The 17902-nt window shown below is 49.8% G+C and overlaps 1 protein-coding gene across 1 annotated transcript in view; it reads right to left on the bottom strand.

Moving 5' to 3' along the window:
* LOC125727874 (nectin-3-like protein) overlaps positions 1-15252 on the bottom strand; it is a 34366-nt gene extending 19114 nt beyond the window's left edge. Inside the window, 1 exon segment of the mRNA XM_049004859.1 lies at positions 14853-15252. Coding sequence (XP_048860816.1) covers positions 14853-14958 — 106 coding nt within the window. The 5' untranslated portion in view covers positions 14959-15252.
* Between the last annotated feature and the right edge of the window lie 2650 nt (positions 15253-17902).

Below are 17902 nucleotides of genomic sequence, written 5' to 3'. Positions count from 1 at the left end.
CAGTCATTTCCTGTGTGTGTGGTCTGCTACTCGGAGGCACACGACCAGCATGGCGTAAATCCCACTTTGGCCCAGATGGAGAACTGCCTTGTTCCACAGCCCTACCGCCTTTCACCCTGTGGTCAGATCTGCCATGACCCTGCAATCCCCAATCCAAGCACTGGGCACATGGCAGAGCCCAACAGAACCAGAGATACAATGGACCGAATCAACAGTCACTTCACTTCCTTCACACACACACACAACAACACAACATAATGACACTGACATGACAGTGGTGTCCCCCAAACACAGACACAGGCTGAAGGACCTTATGAGTACTGCCTATGTAAACCTCGCCGATTCCCCCCCACCCCCCCCCCCCAAACTAATAGTTAATTGCATCAAGCTGCCACATGCAAGACGTCATCGTAAATCAGAACCCTCCGTGTCGCTTGGCAACTGAGCCCAAACATTCCAACTGGGTTGGTCGCCGTGCCAACAAAACCCACTCCCATTGCCTTCCGTCCCCTGCAGCCCCGTCTGGCTCCAGCAACCGGATCGCAGCCCATTTTACAACCTAAAGCAAAAGGCCACCAGCACACGCACTGACAGCAAGACATAAAACCCGCACACGGCCTGACTTGAGTCGGCACCTTAGCCACAGTCTAGCAAAAATAAAACCAACAAAGAGGGGGGGCAAGAGAGAAAGGTGATAGTGGTCGTGATAACCACAGTTTAAAAAAAAAAAAAAAAAAAAAAAAAAAACTCCCATTAAAGCAACAACACCAGGACCCAAAACCCCCCATCAAGGTCAGCTGAACTGAAGCTATACTGATGGAATGCATAGAAGGCCTAGAATAAACTACAACCCCTCCCTAAAATTAAACTAGGTTGCAAACTCAAGGAGTGGGAGGGGGGGCATGTCATCCGTTTTCTATGGGGGGAGGGGTCTGTTCCCCAGAATGCACCAAATTTATTCCCTCCGCATCCATCCATCCATCCATCCTCCTACCTCTAATCCTGGTCAGTGGGGTTCATGGGGACTGAGTCCCCATACATTTTTATCTAATCTTCCAGCAATGTTTAGGAAAATATTGGGGGCCCCAGGGCTCCATGATGGCTCTGCTGTAGGTCAAGAGGGTCCCCCAAAATTAGATGAATATGCAGACCAGCCCTCCCCTAAGAAGCAGCAGAAAGGAGGAGGATCTGCTTACATCATTCCCTGGGTCCCACCACAGGCTTACAGACCAGCCATGATTTGGTGCCCCACTGGCCCACGATGGAGAGCACAGAAGCAGCTCTGTGACAGATGATACCGCACTAGCTTTTCAGTTTGAGCGTACTAAAAGATTACGTCAGACCTCCTTAAAGTGCAATTCAGTAGTTTGTATTCCTCATGCACAGACCATTTCGTAGGCGGATCACCCCAGAACCAAGCCCGTCCCGAGAATCTGAACACCTTCTAATGGCAGAGTCGAAGCAGCTAAAAGGTGTAGAAACCAGACGCCCCGGACAGCGCTGGTGTGAAGAGGAGCCAAAAATGACAGCGGACACCGAAGGTGACAGACTGCCAAGTGGCCAGAAGTGGACCCAGCCAGTTCCCGTCTTAAAAGCCTCCTTTCCTGGGCCGGCACCTTTGCGGATTCTGGTTGTCATGTTAACTCAACAGTCTAGCTTTTAATGGCATCAGAGGTAACCCAGAAAGTTACAACACAAACACACACCTTCATTCATTCCTATGGACATAACCCTAATCCTAACAATGACAACCTTATGCCTATGGTAAGTAACCAATCAAAATACAAGACTTATGGTTATACATAGTTTGAGCGCAGGCACAGATTTTTATAAAATTGAGGTTATCCTTGCGGGGGACCGGAAAAAATGTCCCCTCAAGGTCAAAATAACAGGTTTGTATCACATTGTAGAGAAATCTGGTCCCCACAAATGTAATAATCTCTCCTCTCTCTCTCTCTCACACACACACACTTAGCAGGAGGCATCCAAGCGAGGCTGATGAGATGAGGGCGGGAACAGAGACAGAAAGGAAAGCAGTGGACAAAAAAAAAAAAAGAAAAAAAAAAGAATGTGAGGTAAGAGACCCCCCCTCCCCCGGCTCACCAGAAGATATCCATCAAAACGATCACAGCACCTCTCTCCCACCCAAAGGCATATAGACCTGGGGGCAAGTGGGACCACAGGGACAGTCACATGCATGTATCCCCTTTACCTGTGGTGGGGCAGTGCCCCCACTCAGCATGCATGCCCTGCAGCAGGAAAACCACTAACCACCACTTTCTCGCGGGAAAATCCCAGCCCCCCCCCCCCCCCAAAAAGTGCTGCAATTCATTTTTATCATTTCCATGTATAACACACACACACACACACACACACACACACACACACACGTGCCAGAATCCTTAACTGGTTCCAGACAGGACGTACAAGCGATGAAAACACTCCCCCCCCCCAAAGAACGCCATACCACTGGAATTCTGAAATCGGGGTGGGATACAATATGGGGCAGCAGAACAGAGGATGTCACAGGAAACAGGACCAGACACCCCCGGGAACAGCAGAGAACGGTGAGAAGCGGAACCAGAAAACACCGGGATGCGGATGCAGATGGAACCCGGATACGGAATTCTGGCGGCACTGCAGTAGGGGGACCCAACGGGACCCTGAGGAGCCAAACACACACACCCGGAGTAGACAAGTCCCCACAGAGAAGCAGGGAACATGATACAAACCACGATGCATCTCTGCCAAAATGCCTAGCACAGAACGTAACGCGTTCTTTTGGGGGGGGCCACACCCAGGACGTCGGAACAGTCTGCCCGCTGTTCAGTTTCCCATTTTCACGGTTCACATTTCCTCCCCGATCGTCATCACTTCCTTTAGGCTGACTGCAGCTTTTCTCTATCCTGTGTTAAACAGCCCCCCTCCGCCCGCCCCCCCCCCAAAAAAAAAAAAAAAAAAAAAAAAAAAAAACAGACACAGCATTTACACTCTCATGGACCTCGGTACTCATACTACACAGTGAGAGGCCCCCCCCACCCCGCTCAAGATCACGACGTCAGAGACCGTGTCCAATGCGTCACGTCATACTCATCCCCCCCCGGGGAAAGGAATAGAGGCAGGACACCCCTATACAAGACAAGGTCACCACGGTGATAAAAGGAGCTTATTAAGCACAGTCCGGCGATGTCGTCGATGTAGGAGCCTGGCACTGGGGATATGGGGGTGGGTTTAATGAGAGGGACGAGGTGTTGAACGGGGCCCCCAAAACAAGCTGTCCGCTGCAGATTTCTTGGACCTACCTCCACGCTGCGATTCCTAATCGTGCCCGGGAAGCGACTCGCTGGCCAACCGACGTCAAAGCAGGACGCGAGGGAGAGGGCAAGGGGGCGTGCGCGAGGGGGAGGGCAAGTGGGCGTACGCGAGGGGGAGGGGAAGCGGGCGTACGCGAGGGGGAGGGGGAAGCGGGCGTACGCGAGGGGAGGGGAAGCGGGCGTACGCGAGGGAGAGGGGAAGCGGGCGTACGCGAGGGAGAGGGGATGCGGGCGTACGCGAGGGAGAGGGGAAGCGGGCGTACGCGAGGGAGAGGGGAAGCGGGCGTACGCGAGGAGAGGGAAGCGGGCGTACGCGAGGGAGAGGGGAAGCGGGCGTACGCGAGGGGAGAGGGGGAAGCGGGCGTACGCGAGGGGGAGAGGGGGAGCGGGCGTACGCGTGCGGCGCCTACAACAGGCCCGCCTGGCCTCCGTCAGGCTGAATGGGGCGGCAGCCCAAGGCTATAAGACATGCCCACTTTGTCCATTTACCCAATGGATGCTTAATAAAAATTATGACAAATTAAATTATTAGGGAACAATTGTCCATCTACTAACCACTTACCCTGGTCAGGGTCAGAGGGGGGCCTGGGTGCCTCCCCCAGGCCACACAGTGCACCAAGCTGGGGTACATCCTGAACGGGATGCCAGTCCATCATATGGCGAGCGCACACGCACACAGGGCGTACCTATCCAAATGGGGACCCTCCACTCATTTCTACGTGGGAAAACCCTTATGTCAATCAAAACACCCCTAACCGCTACACAGTCCTAACCTTAGGTAACCCAATGTACAAGACAATTTGGCATCATCACTGCATTCACAGATTTTTATAAAACTGAGGTTATCGAAACAAAATTTGAAAATGTTCCCAAAAGTAAGGAAGTTTCAGGTTTAACCACACTTTGGGAACATTTTGGTCCCCAAATGTGATCTATGCACGCGACGCACGCACCACCACACTGCTGTGAAAGAGCATTGTGCGATTTCCTCCCGCAAGCTTGTTTTGTTATTAGGCAGAATTTGCATGCATAGGAGGAATGGTGCATGGCTTAGTGGGTGAAGGATGCTATACCAGTGATCAGAGGCCACTGGTTCAAATCCCAGACTCAGCAGTGATGTTACTGTCAGACCCTTGAGCAAGACCTTTAACCCCCAATTGCTCCAGTGACCATCTGTACGTGGCTTGGGATAAAATAACGTAAAAGCGGGAACTTACAGACTGCAATTAGCCTAGCATGTCGAGAGGGAAATCATAAAGAGAGAGTGTGAAGGTGTAAATGGCACACAGGTCCGAACAGAGCAGGGTTTCAAACCTCCGACCCCGCAGGAATGAGGCGATAGTGCACCCCATTGAGCCGGCCCTATTGGGGAACAGATATCAGTAATTGTACACAGGCCAGTGCACACAGACACAGCCCCACACTCCATTTTGCAGAGAATAATACTGTCCCGTCAGCCCTTTGGCTATTCCTCCCCCAGTCATTGCAATACATGACAAAAAGCATGGATTGGAAAATGCGTCGCTCGGGGTCGGCTGTGGCGGCGGACAGCGGGGGGGGCCCTCTCAAAGGGGCGGTCGCGGTCGAGCTTGCAGGCCCCGCGGCGCGCTTTCCCGGGCCGTCGTTGCCGGCAGTGACCGCCGGGGTTTCAAAGCCAGGACAGGACAATGCAGGCCCTGTTGCAGCGACCACATCTGAAGGGGGGACCGCCAAGGGATGGTGGTTACGGGGGGCAGAGAGAGGGGAGGCATGCGGGCCGCAAGAATGGTAAGGGGGTGGCAGGGGGGTGGACAGGACGGTGTCCCCACACAGACTCTCCAGGGACCAAGCAGTGACGGTGGGGGGGTTTTTCAGGGAAGCTCCAACACACACACATGCTGAAGGAGGGGGGCTACAGATGGAGGCAGTCGAGACCCAGTGTCCCCCAGTGCTACTTGTCCTAGCCAGGATTCTTATATGCTGTTCAGCTTATGGTGGGAGGGGGCAATAAAGGATGGAAAATGAGAGAGATGTCAAACACCCCCCCCAGGACAGGAGTGAAATAGGTGAAGGCAGCATAGCACATAGAATAATGGTAGTTTGGGGGTGTGCAGAGGTCGGCCAAGGATAAACGGGACCGTTTTTAATTTTTGGGAGCCGGTTAATTTAAAGGATAGAAAAAAAAAGGGCAGAATGGGACAGGAAAGAGGAAGGAAGGACATGCTTAGTCACGGGGAAGAAGCCGCCCTCCCCAGAAAATGCTGACGGCAGGTGTGTGATCACCGTGTCGGCACTGGGGCCGTCCACATGCACGGGTCTCCAGGACCGCTGGCATAAGCATGTGCATCTTTACTGCATTCATTTCATATTACATTTGACACATTTTACCCCCCAAAGCGACATACATTTCTGAGTAAGCAGGGTAGCATTCGAACCAACACCTCTGACCACAAGCACACTGCCCTAACCTGCTGAGCCACACAATGTGCAAGTATAGATTGGGGGCAATGACAGAACTCGGCCCTTGTGTGTGCGCGCACCAGACAGACACTACAGCGTAGGGACCAACAATAAACCTGCTATTTTGACGTTGTCTTGATGTTTTGATTTTAGTGCGTCTCCAGGCTTGATGAGTGACCCAAACTCCCCATGGACCTGCACGCCCCAGTCCTCCCCTTGGGATCACATGACACTGCACCACAGAAACCATCAGGAAACTGAGACACTGAAACTGGGGGGGGGGGGGGGGGGGGGGGGGGCAGTTTCGAGGGAATCTCACCCTCAGTCACTGAGGGACACACCTCCCTTTAAGGTCCTGACTCCCCATTCCCAACACCACACTCTCCTTCTCTTAAAGGCAGGGAGGTCATTCTTTGGCAACCAGAATCTCTGGAGGTCAAGAACATAATTAAAAGAAAAAGGACTTGGCTTTACATTAATTTGGCTCAGGCTGCTGTGAGAGACTCCCAGGTAATAAGCTAGTTATTCTAACCAAAAAAGGCCAGACCCTCCACTCCAAGCAGGGCTGCTACCAGCCTGCGAGGACCCTCCCTCGCAGCTCGGGCAATCTGCTGCGTTACTCTCCAAAGTCGCAGTTCCTGCCGCAGTAAGGCTGGGTGGCGGGGCGGGGGAGCAACTCCCCCCTAGCACTGGTAAAGGAGGCCCTTCATGCTGCCGGTCTGTTCAGAAATATGGGAACATGCGGCGAGGGAGGGGCGGGCGGACAGTGTGGGGAACACGAAGAGGGGTCGCGACACGGGCGAGTCACAGCGCGCAGGGAGAGGGAGGAAAAGTAGGTCAGCCCCACCTCCGTTATGAATCCTTCTGGCTTATGAGAGGAGTGTGAGCAAAAGCACAAGGACGCGAGGCGTGTGTGTGTGTGTAAGTTACCCTGAAATCGGGTTTCCTCAAGTCAAACTCCCCACCGTTACTTCTGCAGGACCACAGCATCGCAAACCCCACCCCCCTGAGAGGCCTAAATGACTCCAGTTCAGACAACAGTTACCACATTATCTTAGGACGGAGCCCCCTTCCAGAAAAAACCCTGACCAAAGCCACCGAATTTCCCATCATGACGCAGCCTGATCAGCTCCACGGCACCATCACCCCCCCCCCAATATAAATCCCCCCCCCCCCCGATAAGTCCCATTGACAAGCATTATTAAAAACTTCCAGGACAACAAACAAGCACAAAGTAAGGTGGATTGTTGATGAAGGGGGGCACAAACAAGCAAACATTGTTTATACTACCCTAACCCCACACAGCCCTCTGGACCTGTAACATGGAAAAAATTAAAATATAAGCGGCTGTCAGCCATTAGATGTTAGGAATAGGTCAGAGGATGAGTGAAGGTGTGCAGGACACCCTGGGGGACACCCCCAGCCTTAGTTAGAAGCAGCATGCAATGGCCCTTTAGCTGAAAGCACCAAAGTGAGCCCCCCCCACACAGCAATCAGCACTGGAAGCTTCATTCTGCTAAAAGCTCCGAGGGCTCCTGCCCCTAGATTGCCTGTGAAGATCATGTGGTCCCTTAGGAAAGAAGACAATGGTAACTATCAATGGAAGCCGATTGAGCCCACTGACCTCCGCTTCCCCCCCTCCAAGAAGCAACACTACCTGCAAGAACCCCAGCCAGCCAATGAAAGTGGCAGCTCAGAGAGGGTCATCTTAATCCTCCCAATCATGTGGCAGCGGTAAGATGCAGGCTAACAGGACGAACACACCAGCCCCCCCCCCCCCCCGGGACCGAGCTCGCCATGAATAATATAATCAGATTGCACCTCTGGGCCATTTAGGGGACGCGGAGGTGGCCAGCGAGCACTGGCTCCCTGTGGGCCAAACGCCAGCCTGCATCTGCACAGTGAATCCCAAGGAGAGGGAAGTCAGTCACCATGCAGGGACTGCCCTGCATCAGTGCTACTCTTTAGGGAACAAACATGGATGTATGGATTGGATGGCAGGTAACCACTGTAACCACACACACAGGTTTGTAATTATACCTTTGTGGGGACTCCATTCATTTCAATAGGGAAAAGCCTAATCCCAACATCACAACCTTAACCCATATCCAGTCCTAACCTTAACCATAAGTAACCAAACTAAATACAAGACTTGTATTTACAGATCTTTGTGACCACTGGAAGCTACCAGAACAGCCTGGGTTAGGAAGCAGCCATAAGCAGACCAGGTCCAACCAAAACGTTAAGATTATGCAGGCACTCCCCCGCCTCCCTGACATGGTACAGTCCCACAACCCAGCTGCACAACCTGTCTCTCAATGAAGGTACTAGAATGGAAGTCTATTTTTCAGGAGCACATTTTCATTTGTTCAGCTCGATGGTCCATTAGGTCAAGCTTACATGCTTATCCTGGGGGGGGTGGGGGGGGGGGAGACTTCAAGAGCCGAAACAGCAGCAGGATAGTGAGCGAGTGACCCTGCATGTGTACATGCACAGGATGGAGGTTGCGAAGATGATCGGCCCTCACAACAAAACTGACAAAATAAAAATAAATAAATAATAAATAAAAAATCACACACAAGCACACACTAACACAGCCAGTCTCCAATTTCCACAAACACCATTCACTAGGCACTTTAAGAACGTTGCCCACAATGCACTTCACAGCCTACTGCCCGCATCCTGCATCGGAGAATTCGGTTGACGCAACATGTACAGTCTGCGATGAGTGGTGACATATGTACATGCATGTCCCAGGGAACCCGCAAAATGTGTGCTTCCTCTTCCAAAGAGCCCCCACCCCAACCCAGTAAGTCTGCTAGTCAGAGACACACCCACAGGAAGTCCTACAAGCGGAGTTAGCAAGACCAGAATCAGACCCCAGGACAGGCAACAAAAAGGCATGAGATCCCAGCCAGTTTTCACTGGCATATTCTTTATCCAGCTGCCTAGTCTTACATGCTTACACCGTACAACACAAAGGATCAAGCAAACAAAAGGGTTATATGAGGGTAAAGAGGGAACAAGTAAACAAAAACTGACCAGCTGGTGGAGGAGGATTACTCCACCTGCATTGATCAGTTATCAGAAGAGTTTCACTCCAAGTGCATTAGCTCTGTTCCTTTTTCCATATACTCAGGGGTCTTGGGCACCCCACGGAAATTTAGGTCTTTGCTCAATTGCTTTCAGTCCATCTCTCATCCAACCCAGGGGGGATGGGAGGGGAAGTCATAGAATATTCCTTTGAGCATACCAAGGGGGCACCCCCCGATGATGGATTTACAGACTTGCAGCCCCCTTCCCCCCCAACATGCACAGACTGTCCTAAATTTCTTGACAGGTGGTGACCTCCACCGCTCCGCCCCCATGCTCTACAACACTTAAAACCTAGCTGCTCTAATCCCCCCCCAGATTCATCTCACGTTCCTTAAGAGTTAACCCCCCCCCCCCCCCCCCCATTTTGGCACAAGTTACTAATTGGAGATCTGATGCATCAAGCTGCAACCAATCAAACCAAGAAGATATTTACTGTTCATTAATTGCATTATCACCTCTACTGACGGGGCCCATTGAAACAGGAGCCCGGGTCCAGTAACAGGAGAACCGGCGCCATAGGGGCAATGGGTAGCATTTCCTCACTGCTGCCAGGTCAAGCAGGACAGTCGCTTCACCCTCCAGCTTTTCCCGCATAAACTCCGCTTATCTGGCGAGGTTTAAGACCAGCCTCCAGCCTCGCGCTCTACCTGGGACAAGAGCGGGGGGGGGGGGGGGGGGGGAAGAGAGCACCTCCACTGAATTCCTGCACCATGATTAACACGAGGGTGACCGCCGCTTCTGCATCAGGATGCATTTTAATAAGGGGGGAGGGGGGCCAATCAATTAACAGCTCAAGTATACAAACACACATGCCCACACACACACACACACACACAGGCCTGTGCAATGATTTACAAGGAATGCAAGACTGGGGGGGGTAGAGGGGGTATGAAACGAGGGCACCACCCTCCTGGCCAACCACAGGATTAAGAGTCAGGACCAGCCGTGATCAGGTAGAACAGGGCTCAGCGAGGCCCGATGCAAGAGCAGCTGCCACACTGCCAATTGAGCTCAGGAGGGAGCAAAGTCCCCGGCAAATCCCACAGGAGCTGGCCGGCATCTCAATCCCTCGGAACACGCAGCCGGTTTTCCCAGCATGCCCGTCACCTCCAGGACAAAAATCTCAAAGCCCAGCAGTTAAGGCCTTTGTTAGTAAACCTGAAATGTCACCGCGACGCAGCCCACACAAAACACCACAACAAACAGGCATCAGAAAAACTCCTCTCCTTATCGCCCTTTGCCACACGCCAGAGTAGAACATTTTTCATATTGATAAAAATACACAGAGGGTCTTTACAAAGAAACAGCACTTGCTCACAGAAGAGATGGAATAATTAGGGTTGTTTGTCTGAGGATTAAGCTGCCGTCTTAAAAAAAAAAAAAAGTAAATGAAATAGGATTAATGGCGAAACATTTCGTGTTGGGGAGGGGAGGGGGGATTGGAAGTCCAACACATCTCAAAGACAAAATCAGGGTCTGTTGAGTATCAATTCAAACCCCCCCCCCCCCCCCACCAGCCATTTACAGAAGGAATGTTTCCAGAGTTCGGATTCGCTCCTCCATGTTCCTATCCAGCCCCCCGTATTTAACTACCTGACTCTCACCAGAGCACCAGGCACCCGTACAAAGCTGAGAGATTTACACCAACGCGGTGGGGCTGCCAAGTAGCATACGCGTGCGGAACACAAACGTGCTCGCAGTGGACGATCTGCCAGCTGGTAACACACAGGAGCCACAAGCCCTTACCCAGAACGTTCCGGAGGGTTCCGGAAGACGTCTCTCTCAATAAGCCAACACCAGCCTCTCCACTTTGATGCTGAAAGGCAGATGCGATGCTACTCGGGAGGGAAGACCAGCGGCATGGGCTATTCTGCCAACAACTCCAGGGATTTGGAACTACATCGGGAGGAGGGGGGGTCAGGGCAGGAGGGTAACAACATCAAAAGGAGAGCCTCACATGCTCTCTGTGGGGTTCAGTAATCCCCAGCCCTGCTGCCCTTCAGTATGACAGGCAGAATTAACCCCCCCCACCCCACCCCCACTTCCTTAAGCTGACTATCATCCCCCCCCCCCAACAAGAACAGGCCATCAGGACCCCTTCACTTCCATTAAGGCAATAAAAGCGCCATTAAAAAAAAAAAAAAAAAAGGAGAAACGCCAGTAAGGGCAGCAGCACAGTGACGATGTACCGGCATCAGGCCCGGATTGAGTTAACCTCACATTAGTCTACTAATGTTTCAGTTCCCATGTGATTGGAGGTTTCCATTGACTGAGGGGAGAGAGCGAGAGAGAATGGAAGAGGGAAGTGAATGAAGGCAGTGGAACAAGAGAGGCGAGAACGCAGAAGCATGACTACGATAAAGGAGTGTAAAAAGGAGACCATACAGAAACAGACAAGAGAAAAGGATGGGGTAGAGTGACAGGGGATGAGAAGGGATGAGAAAGATGACAGGGTGGAAAAACATCTCAGTAGCAGGAAACTGGTCACAAGGAGATGTGTGGCTAACAGACATTTAATCAGTAGGTGTGTGTGTGAAGCAATGTACACGTGAGGATCAGTGAGTAGGGTTAGGGTTAGGTACGGTGCCTGGAGCAACTGGGGTTCAGGGCTTAAAGGTAACATCACCCTGCCAGCCGCACCATTTGACCCTTCTGACCAAAGACAGTTCTAACCCCCAGAGCCCCACATCATTCCATTTCAAAAGGGGAGCATTGGCCTCCGGTCCAAAAGGGGGGTGCCGTTTCCAGATTCAAATAAGTCACAAGGCATTTTACAAGCACAATCTGCATGTTCTCTCTTACTGGACAGGATGACAGCCTGTCAGCATGTCAACATTTTCCCCATAAATACAGACACCTTTGATCTGTATTTTATGTTAATTTGTGTTAAGCAGTAGGACATGACAAATAAATACTGGAATCTTGAAGGACTGATTTAATAGCAGTGAAATGTCAGCTGTTTGTAGATCAGTGGTCCATCTTGAAAGCCCACTGAGATCACCAAAAAAAAAACCACTCATGAACTTGCATACGTTCTGGGCCGACACCGATCAGTCGTGCCATTAAAACGGCCGCCCTCTGGATCTCCAGTGATCTCATGCACAAACAGGAAAAATAACATTTCACAGGGTGGCAGCGAGCTGCTTTTCCTCCAGATCCTCACAGCCGCTGCTGCCAATCAGAGTGCAGTTTACAACCTCCTCTGAACTACCTGGGGGGGAGGGGGGGACACAGTAAAAGGTCATATTCCTGTGGGGCACGTCTGTGTGTGGAGGGACATCCCCACCCCCACCTTGGCTCAAGCATCATCTGTCACAGTGCGGGCTGGTCAACATCTTAACCCAAACCTTATACATGCAAAAGTACTAGGGCAGCTGCTTGATATAATCAGAATCTTAACCAGGTTGGAAACAGGACTACACACCCCCCCCAAAGCCATATTCAGCTTTAAGAGCGTGTCAACAACCCCAGTACATTTTGCTACTTCCGCTTTAAATACTCCTTTCCAACTTAGGACTAAGGGAGAGTATGGAAGTCACTGCTGCCAGTGGCAGATGCAAGACAAAGTTTTCAAAAAAAAAAAAAAAATAAATTAAACGCGAAGTGAGGACCTTTCCTTAGAACGAAACGCAGCATAACTTTCCCGCACGTTTAATGTGCGGTCGCAGACGAGGGTATTCCTTACCTGTCACCATGCTAAGATTTTTTTGTGTCTTTTATAGCACTATTTTCGGGGGGGGGGGGGGGGAGAAATGACAGCGCTAAGCGCACGGTGTTCCAGCAGCCGGATGGTAAAAAGCACTCGGCGCATATGATAAGGACGACAGACCGGGGGAAAGGAAAGAAAAAAATAAATAAGGAGCTCAGTGTTCAGATATCACTTTAGATTGTAGCCATGCAAGACTATCTGACCGATGACTAACGTCAATTTACTTGGCAGGGCAGCATCGGGGCAAAGGGTAGGGGCCGTTTCTCGCATTACTCGCCATGCAGAAGTAGGTATGCGCCTCGGGAATAGGTGAAACGCAAGGTCGGATGGCGCATCAGCGGGCGCTTCCATAGCTGCTGCGAATTAAACTCCTGAAGAGTCATGCCGGACCTGGGTTATACTTTAAAGGCAAGGGCATCGCGTAGTCACAGGACTAAAACGAGGAAGAAAGCATAACGGGAATCCCATTACCGGGGGGGGGGGGGAACATCGGCACTCCCCTGTCGATGGCAACTGTTTCAACAAGGATTCAGTAGCCTATGTTTCAGCACCATCAAACGACAATGACGGGCACGACAGGTGCCTCAGTGCCCCCTTGCTGTCCCCTCCCCTCGCCCAACTCAAGGTCTCCTCCTACACGGCTTTTAAAGATCCTCAACACAAAGTCTCCGAGGAATTAATTATCCATCACGCATTGCTGCATGGAAACAATTTTAATTTACCCAAATACTGCTGCTGAAATCAGGACGCCTGAGACAAGTCTACGCAAAACTATATATGGAACATATGACTACATGATTCCTAATCTAGTAAGATTACATAATACATATTAAACACAGTGCCACGAATCTTAAAACACTCAAGGACTGGGTTAGAGGACATCATGAAAAAAATCAAGGTTAGCGAGCCAACCCCCTCAAAAAGTCCACCAAGAAACAGATCGGTCAGTTCTCGCAAACCCCAAATCCCCTCCAAACAAGCGAGACAAAGCAAGATCAAAATACTGGACACCCATGTCTTCGCATTCTCTTCTTCGGAAATATAAACTTGTTGTCTATTACACTGACAAACTCTCCAGCGCTCAGATATGAGGGATGGAAGGTAAAATTACAGGGCTCGTCGCTCCCATGAACAGCTGTCACAGGGACCGCCGCAGGACGCTCCCCTCTTACCGACTCACAAGTAATTGATTCTAATTTAAGCTATCAAAGTGCCATAATTGAAAAGTTATTTTAATGGCCCACATCAGAAACAAAATCAGCAGTTAATGGAACAAGGGATTGCAAAGATAATGAACCGCTAATTAGGCGGCATTAAAGGCGAGAGATTATAAATGAAACTGGCAAATCAAGACGCTGAAAATAAGAGTCATTCTCAAAACTGATGATCACTTATCGCCCCCAAACATAAAATTTCAATCAACTACACAGTTTAATAACTCCTTACCCCCCAGTCATTGTCCAATCAAGTGAACTACTATTCAAACTAGCCTGGTTCTACCTAACGTGGTTCCCCGAAATAACGGAATCGGTTAGTAATCGATGATCTTAACTACTAATGTTAATTGCTTAATTGGTAACCTTGGGAACACGTGTCGCACAAGACTAATGCCGGTCGATCTTATTGGAGACATAGGCGGCCGCCTAGGGCTCCAACTTCTTAGGGGACGCCGACTTGCCAGCCGGTTTCCCTATGACTAGAAGGGAGGGGCGCCAGCGTTGATGCTCGCCTAGGGCGCCTGATCGGCTAGAACCGTTACCGCACATAAAGCGTGCAGCCAGCGTGGCGTTCAGCACCTTGCCGGTCCGCCTCCTCAGTCCTTGGGGCTTTTAAATACCAGCCCGCGGCTGGCACCGAGTGAAATGCCAGGCTCCTTCTGTAGTGTCCTCCAGATGCCTTCTGTGTAAAGAAGGTTACCATGGCTGCCGCAGGTCGCCCCACCAGCAGGATGAGATCGTCACACAATTTAAGGCGCGTTACGGGCAGTGTTAATTAACATCGAGCCTACTGCGACGGCCGTCAATCACTGCCTAAAGCAACTACTCCAAAATCCGCTTAAATGGATTATTAAAGCGCTTTTGTTGTAACTTTTAATGGCTACTTCTGAGTTTGCCCAAAACTTTTCACTGCTTTGCATCGGGACATCCCCCCGGTCGGGAGCCTTGAGCTGCGCATCAGACCTCACGCCCCCTGAACACGCAGACATCACGGACAGCGCCTGCGATCGCGGCGTCTCCGCTTACGCTCCGCAGCCGGTAACTCCCGATTCTCCGCAAGACTGCGGGACGGCCTACCTGTTAGCATGCAGACGAGGAGAAGAAACGCGAGCTTCAGCAGCAGACTAATCCGGAGCAACAAAGACACCTTCCCACCGCCATGACTTCCTGGCGCAAAACTCATCAGCACACTCTCTCCAAACTCCAGAGCCTCCTCAGCAGCTACTCCATAAGGACCGGAGTGTCTGGCTGTACCAACACCGGCGCAAGGCGGGGGGGTGGAAGGGAAAGCCTGACTTCAAACTGCTGTCAAAAATTAATAAAGGATTCTCAAACAGCCACAGGCGAAGTCGTGCGTCTGTGCCGTTACGTAAGCCGTGTGCCAGACCCCGTTAACTGTGGCACTTTTACGTCCCCAACGAAGCGGCATTTCGCCCGATCCGCGGAGCCAGCGGTGCAGTTTTTGAAGTTGGTTTGTCTGGAATTCAGAGCGTTGGCGCAGCCGTCTGCCTCTCAGCCCCAGTTGATAGGAAACATGGAGCAGGCAGCGTGTCTTTCATTCATTACGAACAATTATAAACCAGCCTGGGATACTTTCATGCCTGATCGGTGGTTTCTTTTTTCATCCTGCCTTTCAGAGTAGTGTTGTTCTTGAGCAAGAAAGAAAGTCGCGTGGTTGATGTTTAAAATTACATACCAGGGTAATTTTGACGCTCTTATAAACGAAAATGATCAAATAAAACCACGTTGCGGGCGCTTTGCTGGTAGCGTCCATATATTTTCTTTTGCTTTTGTTGAAATGTTGGGGAGGAGGGATGTTATCTTAGAAATGACAGAGTACCTGCGGTTGTCTATGCATTCCAGACTTTGCCGTAAGTTTTGAATGCAGGTACGACGGTGTCGGCCAGCACTCTTCCAATGATGCTATTAGTTCGAGATGCAGTATGGGTCACTTCTAATGATAACATATTCCAGTACAGAAGCAATTATGATGTAATTCCTGGTAGATTGATGTAACCGATACCTCATTATAAGGATGTGGTGATAACCCAATCTTGCTGCAAAACAATGGAAGAAAATCAAATATTTTGGAGGTATTAAGAGGTTTCTTTAAACACATAAAATGCCAAAGGACAAGCTCAAAAACAAAGGTCTGCTGCATGTGACTTAAACTTAAGCAAGGTGTAGTTATAGGCTTGGGGTGCAGCATACATCTTGTTTTTAAGTTTTATAAGTCCTGTTGCTGTATTTAAGGCTAATCGCAGTTACATGTATAGTTTTGGTAATCAGGCAGTATCCACACGCACATACTGCATTCCTGCTACAGCCATAAATGTGTCTAGCAGCATATATAACAATGATTCTTGTTATTTTGTCATTATTACAAGTGCTGATACAGAGGATCTTGTTAGTTTTCACATATTCCATCTCACTCTCATATGAGGTATACAGACACAGGTGAGAGGAGAAGTGGGCTCAAAGAACAGGTTAGCCCTTTTTTCTGGAATCTCTGGAGCAGTTTTTAGGGATTTTGCACCTTGACGGTGATCTGATCACACTGCCGGCCATGGGATTTGAACCGACGACCTGATCATGGGCACAGAGGTACGCGCCATGTGAACCAGCTGAACGGGATGTAACACATAAGTGAAGCCAAGGGGAGCCCATGATTTACTTAGCCTCACTGGGGTCACTGTACCCTGAAGCAGCTAGCGGTCCTAAGACCGTATGGGGCCTTTTTGAAATTCTCCATGACCCACAAGAAGCTGCCAGTAGTTCAAGCACTTATGTAATATGATAAATAAACAAAGTTAACATTTTATTAATTAATTTGCTGTGATTGAGTGCAGCATGATTGCATCTGCACTGTCATCGCTCTGCAGACTGCGGTGCCTCGACTGGTAAGCTAGCTTTCTTTGAGGAATTCGAGCTGGCAGGGTTTACATCGTCCCTCTGCAAGCCTAAAAGACATGAGGTTGATTGTGAAAATCGCAAGTTCCGGAAGAAAATGGACTGACGAATATTCATTTTCTTTGCCAGCTGCAAGAAGAGATAAACCGATATGCTTATTCTGCACCGAATGCATCGCTGTGATAAAAGGATGCAACGTGACGAGGCACTATGTGTGAGACGGTGGCTCCTTTTCCTAAGGGGTCTGAGGAATGAAAAGTAACATACAGGCGTTGCTGTCATCTTTTGCCTGCTTGGTATTATTGTTGATAGTATTTTGAATAGGTACAGTTATTCTTAGTTGGGTGGCTACTGTTTTATTGTGTTAGTATTGATGGGTAGGGACTTGTTTTAAAATGTCTGCTTGGAACTCTTATAATACTCTTGGTATTATAATTATTGTTAATCTGAATACTGATTTACTGTATGTCTGTTTCACATTTCTGAATATAGACCCACTGTAGGCTCTTTGCGAGTCTGTGACATTGATGTTGATGGCATATTAAGCAGTTAGTCTGACAGATACTGTATTATTATAATAATGGGTGTTTTATTGTAGGTATAGCCCTGTGGTATGTCAGGTAGAAATGTTTTTCATGTTATATTGCAATATTACATTATGCTGCCACAAAGTCTTTGGTGTGGTTCATCAAACCTGTGATTCTTCTTTGCGCATTTGCCATTGAAGTGGCCTGGCCCTGCCCTAGAAGGCGGTGGCTTTGTGATTCAGCTCCGGCTGTCCTTCTACCAACTTTAGGGGAAGCTTCATGGCATCCAGCAGTGATACAGTGTTTTTCCAAAGTAAATATTCCCTGTAGCATACCTGTGGTCCTGTGGTTTTACAGCATTTTCCGGACAATGGGGACCAGTGGGGTAGGTGACTATACAACATCAGCAGTAACCCCCTGCAACCAAGCCTTATATTGCACACTTTCGTTGCTAGGTTACTGCGCAATCACTCAGCCATGTCTTCTGCTTCGCAAGTTAGAGGACTAATGAAATTCAACCACTTATTCCAATTAGATAATATCTTTTTTAAAATAGAACTGGGTCTACATATCCTGGGCTTCAACCAAAAACCTAAGCTGTATTTCTCATTCAGTTGTTTTACTAAAATGTAACAACGTCTATCAGAAATGGCTGAAGCTATTCTCCCATATCCAGGAATGTCGGTCGAA

The sequence above is a fragment of the Brienomyrus brachyistius genome, unplaced genomic scaffold (assembly GCF_023856365.1).
Source record: "Brienomyrus brachyistius isolate T26 unplaced genomic scaffold, BBRACH_0.4 scaffold123, whole genome shotgun sequence".
NCBI lineage: Eukaryota > Metazoa > Chordata > Actinopteri > Osteoglossiformes > Mormyridae > Brienomyrus > Brienomyrus brachyistius.
Note: the sequence above shows the minus strand (reverse complement) of the source record. Positions and strands in the feature narration are given on the sequence as shown.